General features: G+C 41.6%; 1 protein-coding gene across 1 annotated transcript; it reads right to left on the reverse strand.

Moving 5' to 3' along the window:
- Window positions 1–372: 372 nt before the first annotated feature.
- Window positions 373–11,129, reverse strand: LOC117296721 (monocarboxylate transporter 12-like). The gene is made up of 8 exons (XM_033779765.1): window positions 10,711–11,129; window positions 10,348–10,491; window positions 7,736–8,551; window positions 6,918–7,030; window positions 3,757–3,964; window positions 3,397–3,540; window positions 1,410–2,225; window positions 373–711 (listed from the first exon to the last, which is right to left on the reverse strand). The coding sequence occupies exons 1-8, from the start codon at window positions 10,907–10,909 to the stop codon at window positions 596–598; spliced, it is 2,556 nt and encodes an 851-aa protein (XP_033635656.1). The 5' UTR covers window positions 10,910–11,129; the 3' UTR covers window positions 373–595.
- Window positions 11,130–17,090: the final 5,961 nt, after the last annotated feature.

Below are 17,090 nucleotides of genomic sequence, written 5' to 3' on the forward strand. Positions count from 1 at the left end.
GTGTTCAGTTTTCCGGGTGACGTTAGTCAGAGTACTGTAGACTAGTGTAGTGTAGTTCTCTCAATGACCCCAAATTGTTTCTACTACGATTCTGTTCTGTTTAGTCACACATTCTCTTGCCCCATCTTAACACGTATTCGTGTGTACAACACTGCTTGTGTCACTGATTAAATACAGGATAATTTGCTTGGTCTTCACACCAAATTCTCTCATACGATCCACGCGTTCGCCGCTCGCTGTACTCGTGGACGCCGCCATGACAGCTACCCAGGAGGCCCATGCGGAGAGTGTAACACGGATGACTCAATACGGCACTAAAAATGGACTACTTTCGCTTGCTGTGCGCAGGCATCGCATGACGTGATGTTACCGTATTTGGTCATTCGGAAAACTGAACACGGCGGAAAGTTGAAACCGCCACACCGGGTTGGCCAAACACTTTGTCAAGAACAGTGAAAAACACAAAACGGTGTTTTCTTCGACAACGATTTCTAAACTTTCACGGAGCAAGTTTTGGGTCATCAGCTATTTTAAAAGATGGGAGACCACCTACATCAGCAATTTCTCTCTTCTTTAAGTGGCCAGCTGCGTGCAGTCAATGGACGATCTTTAAGTACATGAGCACTAGCAGAGGAACCATACCCAGAGACTGCACAACACCAATGAAGATAAATGCTCCATTGAAGTTGCCGCTAAGGTCATAGAACAATCCTATAAACATAAAAGACGAAGAGAAACGAACTGAATTATTAAAACGGGGAAAAAATAGTCTGGTAATAAGAGGTGTCTTTGGCTCACTGAATTTGTTGTTGTATAAAATATAACTGTATAAAACTGTAAGAAATGTATTCGGGTTAAGGAACACGTTGCCTTGGATCGGGCGAGTTGGTCTATGAAAAGCGTTTGAAACTGTTTGTTATATAAAAATGCATTTGGTTAGAAAGATATTTTAAAAGTGGAATATAACGTTCCACACAAATATGCCTCGGATTTGCATGTTTTCCTTGTACGTCGTGAACTAACACGGCATGCCATTTTGTGGAGTCAAGTTTTTGACTCCATAAAATGGCCGACCGTGTTAGTTCGCAAAGTAAATCACGCGATTTCGAGGCATATTTGTGTGGATAATTATATCATACTTTTAAAACATCTCTCTAACCATATCGATTTCATAACAAACGGGTTCTCATGGACCAACTCGACCGTCGACTCAAGGCACCGTTTTCCTTTAATAAAACTACAACATACCTCAAATAACACAGGTAGCCTGGTTGTTATCTTGGGCATACGAAAGGAAAACCGTACGGGGCAACACCAGTATCAGGAGCATTACTGTTTCAAGTTTGTCGGAACCATGGTCGGAACCAACAAATACAACAGCAAGTGAACCTGAACCTAACTCTACTTACCTGGAAGAAATTCAATGGCTAAGCGTAGAGCTCCTGTCTTTACCCCCAACCAGCCATATACACCGACCATCCTCTCTACGCCAATGACTTGTTTGAATAGAAGATCCTGAAGACAAGTGAGGGCACCAAGGCAAAACAAAACAGAGAAAGATGACATCATCATGAGCCAATAAGTGTCAAGCCACGGAGTTGCGCAGAACATAGAAGATGATGTGACTAACATAACAAACATGAAACCCGAATAAGACTTGAATACACGGTCTACGATGAATCCTTGAATCAGTTTTGACAACAAGTTACCTACGCCCGCAACGGTGACAAATATCGCCGCATCTTCGGGAGAGAATCCTTTCGATTGAGCCATCGACACGAAGAAAATTGTCCACATATCGAATGATACAAAGGTAGAACAATAAATAACTGCTGCTGCCCAATAACGCGGATTGCTAAGTAGATTCATATCCAAGCTGTCGACCACATACTTCCACAATGTGCTACATCGGTGGTTGGTTTCTTGCCCAGATTGATTTTCTTCTTGTCCAATCTTGTGATAATTTCTCACGAAAGATGTCCTCCTCTTATCAACAACGACCATGAGGGCGCCACATACGGTAAGATGAAACGAGATTGCTCCAATGAGCAACAAGGTGCCACTCCAGCCGTACGTATCCAGGAAGAGTTGTGTCAGAGGTGCAAATAAAAGTAAACTTATGGAACCTCCTGTTTTAGAAACTCCGACGGCTGTTGCAAAATTTGTTTGAAACCGTTGAGCAATTGCTGCTTTGGAGAGAACCATTGATACTCCAAGTCCAGAACCTGTACGAAATGAATTAACGTAGCATTAATGCTTTGGACCACACTAGCAGAACTTGTTATACGGTCTTGAGAAAAGAACCAACTTACGCAGCCCGGGAATCGAACGGGCCTCGGCGATGAGAGCACCGGCGTAACTAGTCTTAGCCCAAGACGTCAGTGATCAACAGTTAATTAGTGTACTGTACTCGGTTGTATATCGCTAAAACGCCTCCTCTTACGAGATAAAAAAAACAACTTTATAACTGGCTCTAGCCTTGGACCAATCAAAACACAGGTACAGAATGCTTACGTCACTGAACGTTTATCCAATGAAATCATTGTATCAAATTAAATTGCTGGTTCTGTAAAACAGTGTCTGTCTATAAATACAGGCGATCAGTGTGGCTCTAGATTGGCCCCCACTAGACTGGGCCCCTGTGTTTATCCGCAAGGCTAAAGACAGGGACTTGCTTTTCAGAACCAGTGATTTCATTGGATACAATGATTTAATAGATAGACGTGGAGTGAGTTGCTTTACACATCTGTATTTTGATTGGTCCGAAATGACGTGAGTGCAGTTTACAAACATCTCATCGGACCAACCAAACAAAGCTTTCGGTTGTCAGCATGCAGTGTATACATGTGTATTGTGTGCAGTACATGTATTTGCATGTCATGCTGGTAGGATTCCACCATGTGTGAAATAATAATGTAGGTGAAAGGTGAAATTATGGACGGGGATTGACCTAGGCTGGAGGCAATATCTCTGGCGTTACTCACGAGCCTCGAAATGTGACGTCAGATGTAAAATAACAAACCTGTGAAAATTTTAGCTCAATCGGTCATCGAACTTGCGAGATAATAATGAAAAAAAATAACCCTTGTCACACGAAGTTGTGTGCGTTTAGATGGTTGATTTCGAGACCTCAAGTTCTAAATCTGAGGTCTCGAAATCAAACTCGTGGAAAATTACTTCTTTCTCGAAAACTATGGCACATCAGAGGGAGCCGTTTCTCACAATGTTTTATACCATCAACCTCTCCCCATTACTCGTCACCAAGGAAGGTTTTATGCCAATAATTATTTTGAGTAATTACCAATAGTGTCCACTGCCTGTAAAGTTATTCTAGACCAAACATAAATCACTTTATTCTCTTGAATAATTTATGTTCGATGTCATCACAGCACTTACTTGCAAACACAATTAATATCAAAGCGAGCTGGACAATGCTAGATGAAAACGATCCGGCAACACACGCAGCACCGACCATGAACCCAGACATCATAATGGAGACACCGGTCCCAAATCGTCGGCCAACTAGCCTGGCAAAGGGGGCTGAAGGGGAAATATAGACAAAACAACTGATGAACATTTAGTGGGAAAGCTTGCCACGTGTGAGAAGTGGAGGGGGTCAATCGTATTTTGCACTATTTATGGGGCTATTGAAAAAGAAGCTAAAACCTATACCTTCTTTCATATTTACTTTGAGTCGAGGAAGAAAAAGACAAGGCCGTGAAAATTAAAGCAAACTAGCTTCATTATTATAATTACCTGTCACTCCCGTTGTGATGCCAATTGCTGCAATTACCCAACCAGTGAGTGCCGTAGTTGTTCCAAACTGCTCCTGCAAAGTTGGAAACATTATCCCAAGTCCTTTAAAGAAACCCGTCCAGATGAAACTGACAGTCCACGCTGTCAAGACTGCAACCCACCCGTAAAGACCCCCATCTTGGCCTGGTAACTCTTGCATGATTTCTCCCTAGTCTCGTCCTGTGTGTTATCATGTGTCCGTTGTATACATGTAGTAGTAGTACTCGTGGTACTCGTTGTATATGCCACAACACTCCCTCATTACATCCAGACCTATTACAAGTAGAAATAGGCCCACACTATCAATGCAGTCTCGGCAACTGTTGTTGAGCCTTTTGTTAATATTCACTGATCCATAGTGCCGTATACAGTCTACCTGCAGTACACTAATCCCCATCGTTATTTACCTTCAGGGATATAACGATATCGTCAATGCAGGAAAAAAACACAGATCATCTGCGCAAGTTGAACAATACAATAGTATTCTTTCACTTGCTCTTGATACGCATGCTCCAATTAAGCAGAGGTCTATAACCCTTCACCACAACTATCCATGGTACACTGATGCAGTCAGAGCTGTCAAGAAGAAACGTCGCCAGATCGAAAATAAGTGGAGACGCACGCACTTGGAAATTGACCGCCAACTCCACTGCGAACAAAAGAAATTGGTAATTCATCTAATCGAACGAGCCAAATCCAATTACTACAATGAGCTTTTTGCTGACCATCGCAAGGACCAGAAGCAGATTTACCGCCTAACTGACAAACTTCTTCACAAGAACAAGAGCTCGCCCCTCGCTTTGCACGAGTCCAGTAACGACCTTGCCCATGAGTTCTGCACTTTCTTCACTAACAAGATCAAGCGAATCCGTGATGGTCAGGAGACTGTTCATACATGTGAGCCACATTGCTCTGATGGGCATGCATCATCACAACTTAATGCATTTCACAAAGTCACCACCCAAGTCGTGTAAATTGGACACCATCCCAGCTAAGCTTCTCAAAAAATGTGAAATGGCCATTCTCCCTGCTATGACTACAATAATCAACACCTCTCTTAGATCAGGACAAGTACCCCCCCTCGTTGAAAGTAGCCCAAATTCAGCCAACCCTCAAGAAAGCAACCTTGGATCCCAATGAAATGAGCCTCAACCCTTTGCATTCGCTCGTCCCCAGCGCCTTGCTTTAACCAAAGGCGCTAGGATGGGCAAACGTTTCATGCACTGTCATTGGTTTAATAATGCGCAGTCCCATCATGCATCACACTCACACTGCACCATATTTCTATCCACTGTACTCATGACGTACTTCCTGAACAAGAATCTGTGCAAGCGATTAGCCCATCCCAGCGGTCCTGGATAGACTGGCCGCTGGGGCCGAGCGAACCCTTTGCATTGAAGTTGTAGAACCACATATTTTTAATAAAAAAATAAAAAAAACACTCTTGTTATTATTAAGAAACCTTGGCCTCCATAGCGTTTTAAACTATCTCAGGCTGCTGTAGAAATAAGTTACAGGCGGTATACATTTCCTTTGTTTTGTTATTTTATTGATGAATTCACATTATGAGCAGCATCAGTGGTTGTTATAAAACGGCTGTTTATGAAAGATACAATGCGTTCCAAGACTCTATAAATGGGGTGCTCGACTGCAAGTGCATGATGAAAAATTGGCAGATAATCAGGGGCGACCCTGGCCTGAACATATAACGTCACACTTCGAGGCTCCCGTGAATTACGTGTATAATCTGCCAGCCTTCGTCAATCCCCGTCAATTATCACCTCTTACCTAACCAGCCAAAACACAGATATGGAAAGCTTTCGTCACTGCACGTTTCTCCAATGAAATCATAATAGCATAAACCGAAATCACCATTTCTGTAAAACCAGTAGACCTGCAGAGAAAGGGTGCCAGTCAAAATAACATGCATGCACGTGTACAAATTGTGGCTGCTGCTGTGATTCTTCATCAATATTATTTGCTGCGTAAAAAGGCAGTGGACACTGTTGGTAATATTATTACTCTAAAAAATTATTAGCATAAATCCTTACTTGGTAACGAGTAATGGGGAGCTGTTGAAAGTATAATACATTGTGAGAAACGGCTCCCTCTGAAGTGACGTATAGTTTTCGAGAAAGAAGTAATATTCCAGGATATTGATTTCGAAACCTCAGGATTAGATTTTGAGGTCTCGAAATCAAGCATCTGAAAGCACACAACTTCGTGTGACAAGGGTGTTTTTTCTTTCATTAAAATCTCGCAACTTCGACGACCAATTGAGCTAAAATGTTCACAAGTTTGTTATTTTATATGTTGTGATACACCAAGTGGACTGGTGTTTGACAATTACCAATAGAGTCCAGTGTCTTTAAAGCAGATGTTGGCCAATAAAGTTGGCCCCGGTGTGGCGGTTTCAGTCTTCCGCCGTGTTCAGTTTTCCGGGTGACGTAGCCGGACATTTCAGCACGTTGTTCGAACGGTTTTAGCTTTCCGGCGTGTTAAGTTTTCCGGGTGACGTTAGTCAGACAAAAATACCGCCGCGACTACCCTGGCGAGTACTGTAGACTAGTGTAGTGTAGTTCTCTCAGTGACCCCAAATTGTTTCTACTACGATTCTTTTCTGTTTAGTCACATATTCTCTTGCCCCATCTTAACACGTATTCGTGTGTACAACACTGCTTGTGTCACTGATTAAATACAGGATAATTTGCTTGGTCTTCACACCAAATTCTCTCATACGATCCACGCGTTCGCCGCTCGCTGTACTCGCGGACGCCGCCATGACAGCTACCGAGGAGCCCCATGCGGAGAGTGTAACACGGATGACTCAATACGGCACTAAAAATTGACTACTTTCGCTTACTGTGCGCAGGCATAGCATGACGTGATGTTACCGTATTTGGTCATTCGGAAAACTGAACACGGCGGAAAGTTGAAACCGCCACACCGGGTTGGGCAAACACTTTGTCAAGAACAGTGAAAAACACAAAACGGTGTTTTCTTCGACAACGATTTTTAAACTTTCACGGAGCAAGTTTTGGGTCATCAGTTATTTTAAAAGATGGGAGACCACCTACATCAGCAATTTCTCTCTTCTTTAAGTGGCCAGCTGCGTGCAGTCAATGGACGATCTTTAAGTACATGAGCACTAGCAGAGGAACCATACCCAGAGACTGCACAGCACCAATGAAGATAAATGCTCCATCGAAGTTGCCGCTAAGGTCATAGAACAATCCTATAAACATAAAAGACGAAGAGAAACGAACTGAATTATTAAAACGGGAAAAAAATAGTCTTGTAATAAGAGGTGTCTTTGGCTCACTGAATTTGTTGTTGTATAAAATAAAACTGTATAAAACTGTAAGAAATGTATTCGGGTTAAGGAACACGTTGCCTTGGATCGGGCGAGTTGGTCTATGAAAAGCGTTTGAAACTGTTTGTTATATAAAAATGCATTTGGTTAGAAAGATATTTTAAAAGTGGAATATAACGTTCCACACAAATATGCCTCGGATTTGCATGTTTTCCTTGTACGTCGTGAACTAACACGGCATGCCATTTTGTGGAGTCAAGTTTTTGACTCCATAAAATGGCCGACCGTGTTAGTTCATAAAGTATAAGGAAAATCACGCGATTTCGAGGCATATTTGTGTGGATAATTATATCATACTTTTAAAACATCTCTCTAACCATATCGATTTCATAACAAACGGGTTCTCATGGACCAACTCGACCGTCGACTCAAGGCACCGTTTTCCTTTAATAAAACTACAACATACCTCAAATAACACAGGTAGCCTGGTTGTTATCTAGGGCATACGAAAGGAAAACCGTACGGGACAACACCAGTATCAGGAGCATTACTGTTTCAAGTTTGTCGGAACCATGGTCGGAACCAACAAATACAACAGCAAGTGAACCTGAACCTAACTCTACTTACCTGGAAGAAATTCAATGGCTAAGCGTAGAGCTCCTGTCTTTACCCCCAACCAGCCATATACACCGACCATCCTCTCTTTACCAATGACTTGTTTGAATAGAAGATCCTCAAGACAAGTGAGGGCACCAAGGCAAAACAAAACAGAGAAAGATGACATCATCATGAGCCAATAAGTGTCAAGCCACGGAGTTGCGCAGAACATAGAAGATGATGTGAAAAACATCACAAACATGAAACCCGAATAAGACTTGAATACACGGTCTACGATGAATCCTTGAATCAGTTTGGACAACAAGTTACCTACGCCCGCAACGACGACAAATATCGCCGCATCTTCGGGAGAGAATCCTTTCGATTGAGCCATCGACACGAAGAAAATTGTCCACATATCGAATGATACAAAGGTAGAACAATAAATAACTGCTGCTGCCCAATAACGCGGATTGCTAAGTAGATTCATATCCAAGCTGTCGACCACATACTTCCACAATGTGCTACATCGGTGGTTGGTTTCTTGCCCAGATTGATTTTCTTCTTGTTCAATCTTGTGATAATTTCTCACGCCAGATGTCCTCCTCTTTTCAACAACGACCATGAGGGCGCCACATACGGCAATATGAAACGAGATTGCTCCAATAAGCAACAAGGTGCCACTCCAGCCGTACGTATCCAGGAAGAGTTGTGTCAGAGGTGCAAATAAAAGTAAACTTATGGAAGATCCTGTTTTAGAAACTCCGACGGCTGTTGCAAAATTTGTTTGAAACCGATGAGCAATTGCTGCTTTGGAGAGAACAAGTGATACTCCAAGTCCAGAACCTGTACGAAATGAATTAACGTAGCATTAATGCTTTGGACTACACCAGCAGAACTTGTTATACGGTCTTGGGAAAAGAACCAACTTACGCAGCCCGGGAATCGAACGGGCCTCGGCGATGAGAGCACCGGCGTAACTAGTCTTAGCCCAAGACGTCAGTGATCAACAGTTAATTAGTGTACTGTACTCGGTTGTATATCGCTAAAACGCCTCCTCTTACGAGATAAAAAAAAAACTTTATAACTGGCTCTAGCCTTGGACCAATCAAAACACAGGTACAGAATGCTTACGTCACTGAACGTTTATCCAATGAAATCATTGTATCAAATTAAATTGCTGGTTCTGTAAGACAGTGTCTGTCTATAAATACAGGCGGTCAGTGTGGCTCTAGATTGACCCCCACTAGACTGGGCCCCTGTCTTTATCCGCAAGGATAAAGGCAGGGACTTGCTTTTCAGAACCAGTGATTTCATTGGATGCAATGATTTAATAGATAGGCGTGGAGTGAGTTGCTTTACACATCTGTATTTTGATTGGTCCGAAATGATGTGAGTGCAGTTTACAAACATCTCATCGGACCAACCAAACAAAGCTTTCGGTTGTCAGCATGCAGTGTATACATAAGTATTGTGTGCAGTACATGTATTTGCATGTGTCATGCTGGTAGGATTCCACCATGTGTGAAATAATAATGTAGGTGAAAGGTGAAATTATGGACGGGGATTGACCTAGGCTTGAGGCCACTCTCTGACGTTACTCACGAGCCTCGAAATGTGACGTCAGATGTTCAGGCTAGCCCCCCCCCCCCCCCACCCCCAATCCCCCCACTGGCTGAACATCGCATACTTCGAGGCTCGTGAATAACTCATCCTTGCGGATACCATAGAGTTATATATAAGAACTAGAGGGCGCACGAGTTATGCTTCGTGCACAAAAGCCACGGGACCGCAAGATGACAAGCGCGTCATTCTGCACGCGCGTTGAATATGAAATACACGTTTGAGTTTTTTTTATTGAACGCTCACGCGATGCTGTTTGTTCAACTTATGGCGGATACTGACAGGGGACCAGTCTAATCAACCTCCTGACTTTATCAGAAAGGATAAAGACGTAGAGACTCAGAGTTTTTCCCAGCAAAGAGTTAAATTGTAGTCTGATGCAAGAGGTTTTTCCTTCTCCCAGGCAAGACTAAGATTCGAGGCTGTTTTAGCTTGTTTTTACCCTCTCCCCCCCCCCCCCCACATGTTGTTGCTTTTTTGTTCAAGCAAAAAATAAAACTTCTACGTTATAACGTCTTATTTTTTATTTTTTATCGCAATGAAAAAAAGGGACATTCCCAATTTTCAAGCAATGTCACATCATTGGTAAACAGTATTGTCCAAAAGCCCACACTTCGTGTATCACAACTTATATAAAATAACAAACCTGTGAAATTTAGGCTCAATCGGTCATCGGAGTCGGGAGAAAATAACGGGAAAACCGACCCTTGTTTCCGGACTTTTCGCCGTGTCATGACATGTGTTTGAAATACATGTAAATCCATAATTCTCGATATCGAGAATTGATAATTGTTTTAATGTTTTCTCAAAAAGTAAAGCATTTCATGAAATAATATTTCAAGGGAAGTCTTTCACCATTAAGACCTTCTGTAAACCCCTGCAAGTTATTTGTAATTCTGTGAACTTTTAACTTTTGTTCTGTTCAGAAAGTGACCAATGGCTTTAAAGTTCTTCTAGACCAAACAGAAATCACTTTATTCTATTGAATAATTTATGTTCGATGTCATCATAGCACTTACTTGCAAACACCATTAATATCAAAGCGAGCTGAACAATGCTAGATGAAAACGATCCGGCAACACACGCAGCACCGACCATGAACCCACACATCATAATGGAGACACCGGTCCCAAATCGTCGGCCAACTAGTCCGGCAAAGGGGGCTGAAGGGAAAATATAGACAAAACAACTGATGAACATTTAGTGGGAAAGCTTGCCATGTGTGAGAAGTGGAGGGGGTCAATCGTATTTTGCACTATTTATGGGGCTATTGAAAAAGAAGCTAAAACCTATACCTTCGTACATAATATTTACTTTGAGTCGAGGAAGAAAAAGACAAGGCCGTGAAAATTAAAGCAAACTAGCTTCATTATTATAATTACCTGTCACTCCCGTTGTGATGCCAATTGCTGCAATTACCCAACCAGTGAGTGCCGTAGTTGTTCCAAACTGCTCCTGCAAAGTTGGAAACATTATCCCAAGTCCTTTAAAGAAAACCGTCCAGATTAAATAGACAGTCCACGCTGTCAAGACTGCAACCCACCCGTAAAGACCCCCATCTTGGCCTGGTAACTCTTGCATGATTTCTCCCTAGTCTCGTCCTGTGTGTTATCATTCGCCGTTGTATAGTAGTAGTACTCGTGGTACTCGTTGTATATGCCACAACACTCCCTCATAACATCCAGACATATTAGAAGTAGAAATAGGCCCACACTATCAATGCAGTCTCGGCAACTGTTGTTGAGCCTTTTTGTAATATTCACTGATCCATAGTGCCGTATACATGTATAATAATATTTTCTTTTTGTGGCATTATTGGCTTGCGAGGTCAGCTATATCGTGGTTAATGCACGACTACACACTGCTTTTCAGTCACTACTTTTGTTTACCTCATTTCTTCCGAATTTGAAAAAATAAATTGCTGTGCTTGTAGGTCCTTATGGGCAACGAATACACACCAACTTTAAGCCCGATCCGACTTACCATGCAGTCAAGGCAACAACCTCTAAAATCAGACATCTTTAGGGTAAAATACCACCTTTTTGGTAAAAATATGTCAGCCCTCGACATGAGAAATTTCCAAACCATAATTCTTTTTAGTAAATTTAAAAACAGCTGAGTTTACCAGTTTGTAACCTATTAACTGTACAAAAATAGTCATCAAGTTGTAAATAATTTGAAGAGCCCAGTTTTTTCTTAGTTGATTCTGATAGAGGAACACCTGCTCTATCAAGTGATTTTTATTTTTATTTTTTTTTTTTTTTATTATTCGGGGGGTGTGCGGTTGAAGGCGGAACTGACAATAACGAACGAAAACAAGAGCAATGGCAACTTTACATTTAAGTGCAAACATCATCCGCTGAGAAGTCAGATACAAAGTTGAAGCAGAAGAGTCTTAAATAATGACAAGGAAACATTAGATCTGATGACCTGTGACACTGACAGCGGAAGCTGGTTCCAAATGAAAACAATCCGCTGAAAATAAACGTACTTGGGGTTTGCAACGAGGAACTGATATTAAACTTGAAAAAATGGAGACTTTGAAATAGCTTTGCCCCCTTTTCCTATCAAGATGATGTTATAATTAACTGTGCCCAGGGCACAGCATCGACCTAGACTTGAGTCAAGTCCCAATCGTGGGCCATCGCCAGAAAATTGTTGTTTTGTGATGCTCTGCTTCCTGTTCCATTCTCGGGACCACAATAATAGGGACCTTTAGATTGGTGTGAACGCGGACTTCGTTCACGTTGTAACGTTAGCCTTTATTCAAGGCGCTTCGCTGCGTCGCTACTCTCGCTGGTCTTTTTTTCTTGAGTGGCATTAGGCCGTCGTGAGTGACATCTGGGTGCCGCGTGCGCGTTGATAAAGGCTACGTTCACGTCGAGCACGGCTGTGTTTTTTTCCGAACGTACGTCAAAACCATAATTAAGTGGGGTCCTCAACTCGTGCAGACACTATTTGGTGACGACTTGACGCATGTGCAATGCCTCAGCAAGATGTAGTCACGTGTCAGTCGACGTCGTGGATGCGCATGTTGTCTGCACGTTGTGTCGTATGAGGCGCCAAGTGTAAACTAGTTATTTAACGATGTTATTCACATAACATAAATCATTTTATCCACTATTTTACTTTCATTTAAAAATAATAAATTTTACAACACACAATTATATGTGTATAATTGAAAGAACCGCTTTCGTTGGCCTATAAAGTTGTCCAATATGTATATCAAAATAACTGCATGAGCAAAATTAACAATTTACTTAAACAATAAATCATCATTGTTTGTAAATAATGAAATGGCGTGTAGAATTATATATAAAAGCTTCATACAATAATGAGTGGGTAGATGGCCTTAGCTTTCGATCCAAACTGGACCTTCTTCAGAGGCATAAACAAGTACGAAAAAATACATTTCTTATATATAGACAAAGGGGAAATGGATTAAGGGAAGGATCAATAAAAAGGGGACATGGATTAAGGGAAGGATCCATAAAAAACGGGAACATTATAGCCAATCAAAGTTTCTATTTGAAAAAACCACTGGGCCCAAAAACCACTTGGCGCTGAAAAGGTCGCTCGTGTAATCGTACCCAAAGTGTGAAGGCCTATTATTGTGCACGCGTCCATTTTGTTAGCAGCGCCCGTGTCACGGCGCGAACTGTGACCATTCTTCGCAGCCGACCAATCACCGAGTGGTCAGAGTTATTTGTGTACATGTCGAACTGAGATAATCAAGATTAGAAGAATCTCTATTATTTATGATAAAAAAAAATTAAAAAAATTGACTGCTGAATATTCGGAGCATCGTTAAAACTATAGGCCCTCGGCGATGTCGAAACCATGACGTAGTATGGACATATTGACTGGTATATGAGGGGCACAGTTAAAAGTATGGGCCCTCGGTGGTGTCAAAACCTTACTATACCCGAAGCGAAGCTGAGGGCATAGCCATGGTTTTGACATCACCGAGGGCCTATAATTGTAACTGTGCCCCGATTATTAAGCAGTCAATATTTCTTTTATATAACGATTAATCAACAACACTGAATACGATGAAAGGTCGTCTGCGAAGATGACACGGAACGCTAGTCGTACATGTACATGTAAGCCCTACATCATTCATTACACACGAACCAACTATTTGCGACCGTTATTTAGTCAACTATGACGTCATCTTGATAAAAACAAGGGGGCATAGCTATTTCCATGACTCCATTTTTAACCAATCAGATTACAGGATTCTATATATATTATGAGGTAAAGAACAAGCACTACGGATCAGTGAATAATAAAAAATAAAATTAAAACATTGCATTGATAGTGTGTTGTGGCATACATGGACTTTACTCCATAACGTACCACGAGCGGCCAATGTAGGACTGCTAGAAAACTACACTACGGAGTTATGTGATTACAAGACGAGACGTGACACTAGGGAGAAATCATGCAAGAGTTACCGGACCAAGATGGGGGTCTTTACGGGTGGGTTGCAGTATTGACAGCGTGGGCTGTCATTTTAATCGGTACGGTTTTATTTAAAGGACTTGGGATAATGTTGACAACTTTACAGGCGCAGTTTGGAACAACTACGACACTCACTGGTTGGGTTTTTGCAGCAGCTGGCATCACCGCCGGAGTGATAGGTAATTAGGGAGGTTTCGCACTCGAACAGACACGCATACGCATACGGTTAGCTATCCGTAACGTACGTACGTGTAGCAAGCATGATATCAGTGTCGTCTGTACGTATAGCGGATAGCGAGTAGCGTATGACGTCATAATGATGACGTATCCGTCGCACTAACCGTATCCGCTCGGCAGTGGACACTATTGGTAATTACTCAAAATAATTATTAGCATAAAACCTTTGGTAATGAGTATGGGGAGCTGTTGGTAGTATACAACATTGTGAGAAACGGCTTCCTCTGAAGTAACGTAGTTTTCGAGAAAGAAGTTATTCCCACGAATTTGATTTCGAGACCTCCGAATTAGATTTTGAGGTCTAGAAATCAAGCATCTGAAAACAAACAACTTCGTGTGACAAGGGTTTTTTTTTTTTTCATTATCATCTCGCAACTTCGACGACCAATTGAGCTCAAGTTTTCGCAGGTTTGTTATTTTATGAATATGTTGAGATACACCAAGTGAGAAGACTGGTCTTTGACAATTATACCATTAATGGGTGACATTTATTAATGCCTTTTTTTGTTTTCTTGACCAAAGTCTCCCTATCTTCATCAACTCAAAATAAACATGCAGACAGGTATAAGACTCTGCTATTATATTTAGCTTGTTTTACCAAGAGCCCGGGGGCTCTGAAAACTCCCGGCCACCATTGACCTTTGACCTTAGCCATCGTACGTTGTTTTGTGATTCTCTGCATTCCCCAACCTGTTCTCGGTACCACAATTTGATGGCGAGCGCGTACTGCAGCTACGGTACGGCTTTTTGGCTTAGGGACCCTCATTGCGAGAACGAGACTTGTAAGTCCAATTACCAATAGTGTCCAGTGTCTTTAAAAAGACACTGGGCACTATTGGTAATTGTCAAAGACCAGTCTTCTCACTTAGTGTATCTCAACATATGCATAAAATATAAAGAAAAAAACTGTGAAAATTTGAGCTCAATTGCTCGTCCAAGTTGCGAGATAATAATGAAAGAAAAAACGATTTCGAGACCTCAAAATCTTATTCTGACGTCTCGAAATCAACGTGGAAATTACTTCTTTCTCGAAAACTACGTTATTTCAGAGGGAGCCGTTTCTCACAATGTTTTACACTATCAACAGCTCCCCATTACTCGTTACCAAAGTAAGGTTTCATGCAAATAATGATTTTGAGTAACATTACCAATAGTGTCAACTGCCATTAAATCAAGTTTATAAATTGACCTCGATTTCGGGATACTATCAGTTTAACCAGGAATCTGTGTCAAATACCCCAGAAATATAAGTCAAAACTGATACAGAATCCGAGTTATAAAATTTGTAAAAACCAGTTTCCGAGTTTGCAGGTCAGCCTCACACAGAAATTGGTCATGCCTCTGAAACCCAGAAATTTGATAAATTCTGGCCCGAGTGTCGTTAGAGTACATGTTTATCCATTTGAAATGTCATGGTTTTCACCATTAGAAACAAACAAATAGGCCCAATGTGTTTTAATGTGCAATGCAGTGTCCCTAATTGCTAAAACATTGAAACTGAACTGATGTATTTTGTATTAAGTTGGTTCTTTTCTCAAGACCGTATAACAAGTTCTGCTGGTGTGGTCCAAAGCATTAATGCTACGTTAATTCATTTCGTACAGGTTCTGGACTTGGAGTATCAATGGTTCTCTCCAAAGCAGCAATTGCTCAACGGTTCCAAACACATTTTGCAACAGCCGTCGGAGTTTCTAAAACAGGATCTTCAATAAGTTTACTTTTATTTGCACCTCTGACACAACTCTTCCTGGATACGTACGGCTGGAGGGGCACCATGCTGTTTATTGGAGCAATCTCGTTTCATATTGCCGTAATGTGGCGCCCTCATGGTCGTTGTTGATAAGAGGGGGACCTCTGAAGTGAGAAATTATGACCTTGTGCGCATTGTCTGGTAACCCTGCGACCTCCGACCATCGGGAGGATGGAGGGTTACAATTATAACTTACAACTAGATTCTGATGTGCTGTGCATGTGCTTTGTAGATGCCTGTGCTGAGTACTGTGTGTGTGTGTGAATTATTATTTATAAATACCTCAGACAGTTTCGCTATTCATTGTTGAAGAGCGCGTCATGAGGGTGTGTATAAACATTTGTTTATGACCAGTAAAAAGTGTTGAAACATGGGCGTGACACACGAGCTTGCACTTGTGTATATCAGATAGTTTCTTCATTCCTATTGGTCGGGAGCAACGGCCGGGACGGTCGTGCTACATCACGTGATACGCGCGACGCGCCCAGCATCAAGGAGTTGTTTACCCGAGGGCGGCAGAGGGTTTTACCATTTCATAGCTGGAGGGGTGTTGTGTTGAAAGAAACCATTGAACAATTATAATTTTTGCATTTATTAACTTTTTGACCAAAAAGTGTTGATGTTTTTTGACCGAAAAGGTATATGAATGGGAATCAAAGTGTGTTGAGTCGGTTTTCTACTAGTGGTTTAAACCCACCGAGGCCTGGTTCTTGATAATTTACCTTGACTTCGTCTCGGTAAAATTATCAAGAACCATGCCTCGTTGGGATTAAACCACTAGTTGAAAACCTCTTCACCACACATTGTTTCCATTTATTATGCACACACGCTGGAGAGTAGCCCAGGTTGGACTCCTCCGTTGCAGGCAACGCGACGGAGTCCAGGGTATAAAGGTCCTGTACCATTGCGACAACAATTCACAAATCTGTTAAAAATATTTCTACCTAACTCGGGAGTCTGAACTTTAACTCACATGTTCCTTGTAGTTGGAACTCCAAGCTCGCATTATTTAAAGACAGTGGACACTATTGGTAATTGCCAAAGACCAGTCTTCTCACTTGGTGTATCTAAAAATATGCATAAAATAAAAAACCTGTGAAAATTTTAGCTCAATTGGTCGTCGAAGTTGCGAGATATGAATGAAATTAAAAACACCCTTGTCACACGAAGTTGTGTGCTTTCAGATGCTTGATTTCGAGACCTCAAATTCTAAACTTTAGGTCTCGAAATCAAACTTGCAGAAAATTACCGTTTCTCACAATGTTTTATACCATCAACCTCTCCCAATGACTCGACACCAATTAAGGTTTT

The sequence above is a fragment of the Asterias rubens genome, chromosome 11 (genome assembly GCF_902459465.1).
Source record: "Asterias rubens chromosome 11, eAstRub1.3, whole genome shotgun sequence".
NCBI classification, from domain to species: domain Eukaryota; kingdom Metazoa; phylum Echinodermata; class Asteroidea; order Forcipulatida; family Asteriidae; genus Asterias; species Asterias rubens.

Coding starts and splice junctions, on each gene's coding strand:
- LOC117296721 (XM_033779765.1), bottom strand. CDS start 10,909: ATGCAAGAGTTACCAGGCCAAGATGGGGGTCTTTACGGGTGGGTTGCA. Junction 10,492..10,710: donor CATCACAACGGGAGTGACAG/GTAATTATAATA, acceptor TTTTCCCTTCAG/CCCCCTTTGCCGGACTAGTT. Junction 2,226..3,396: donor GATATTAATTGTGTTTGCAA/GTAAGTGCTGTG, acceptor CATTTCGTACAG/GTTCTGGACTTGGAGTATCA.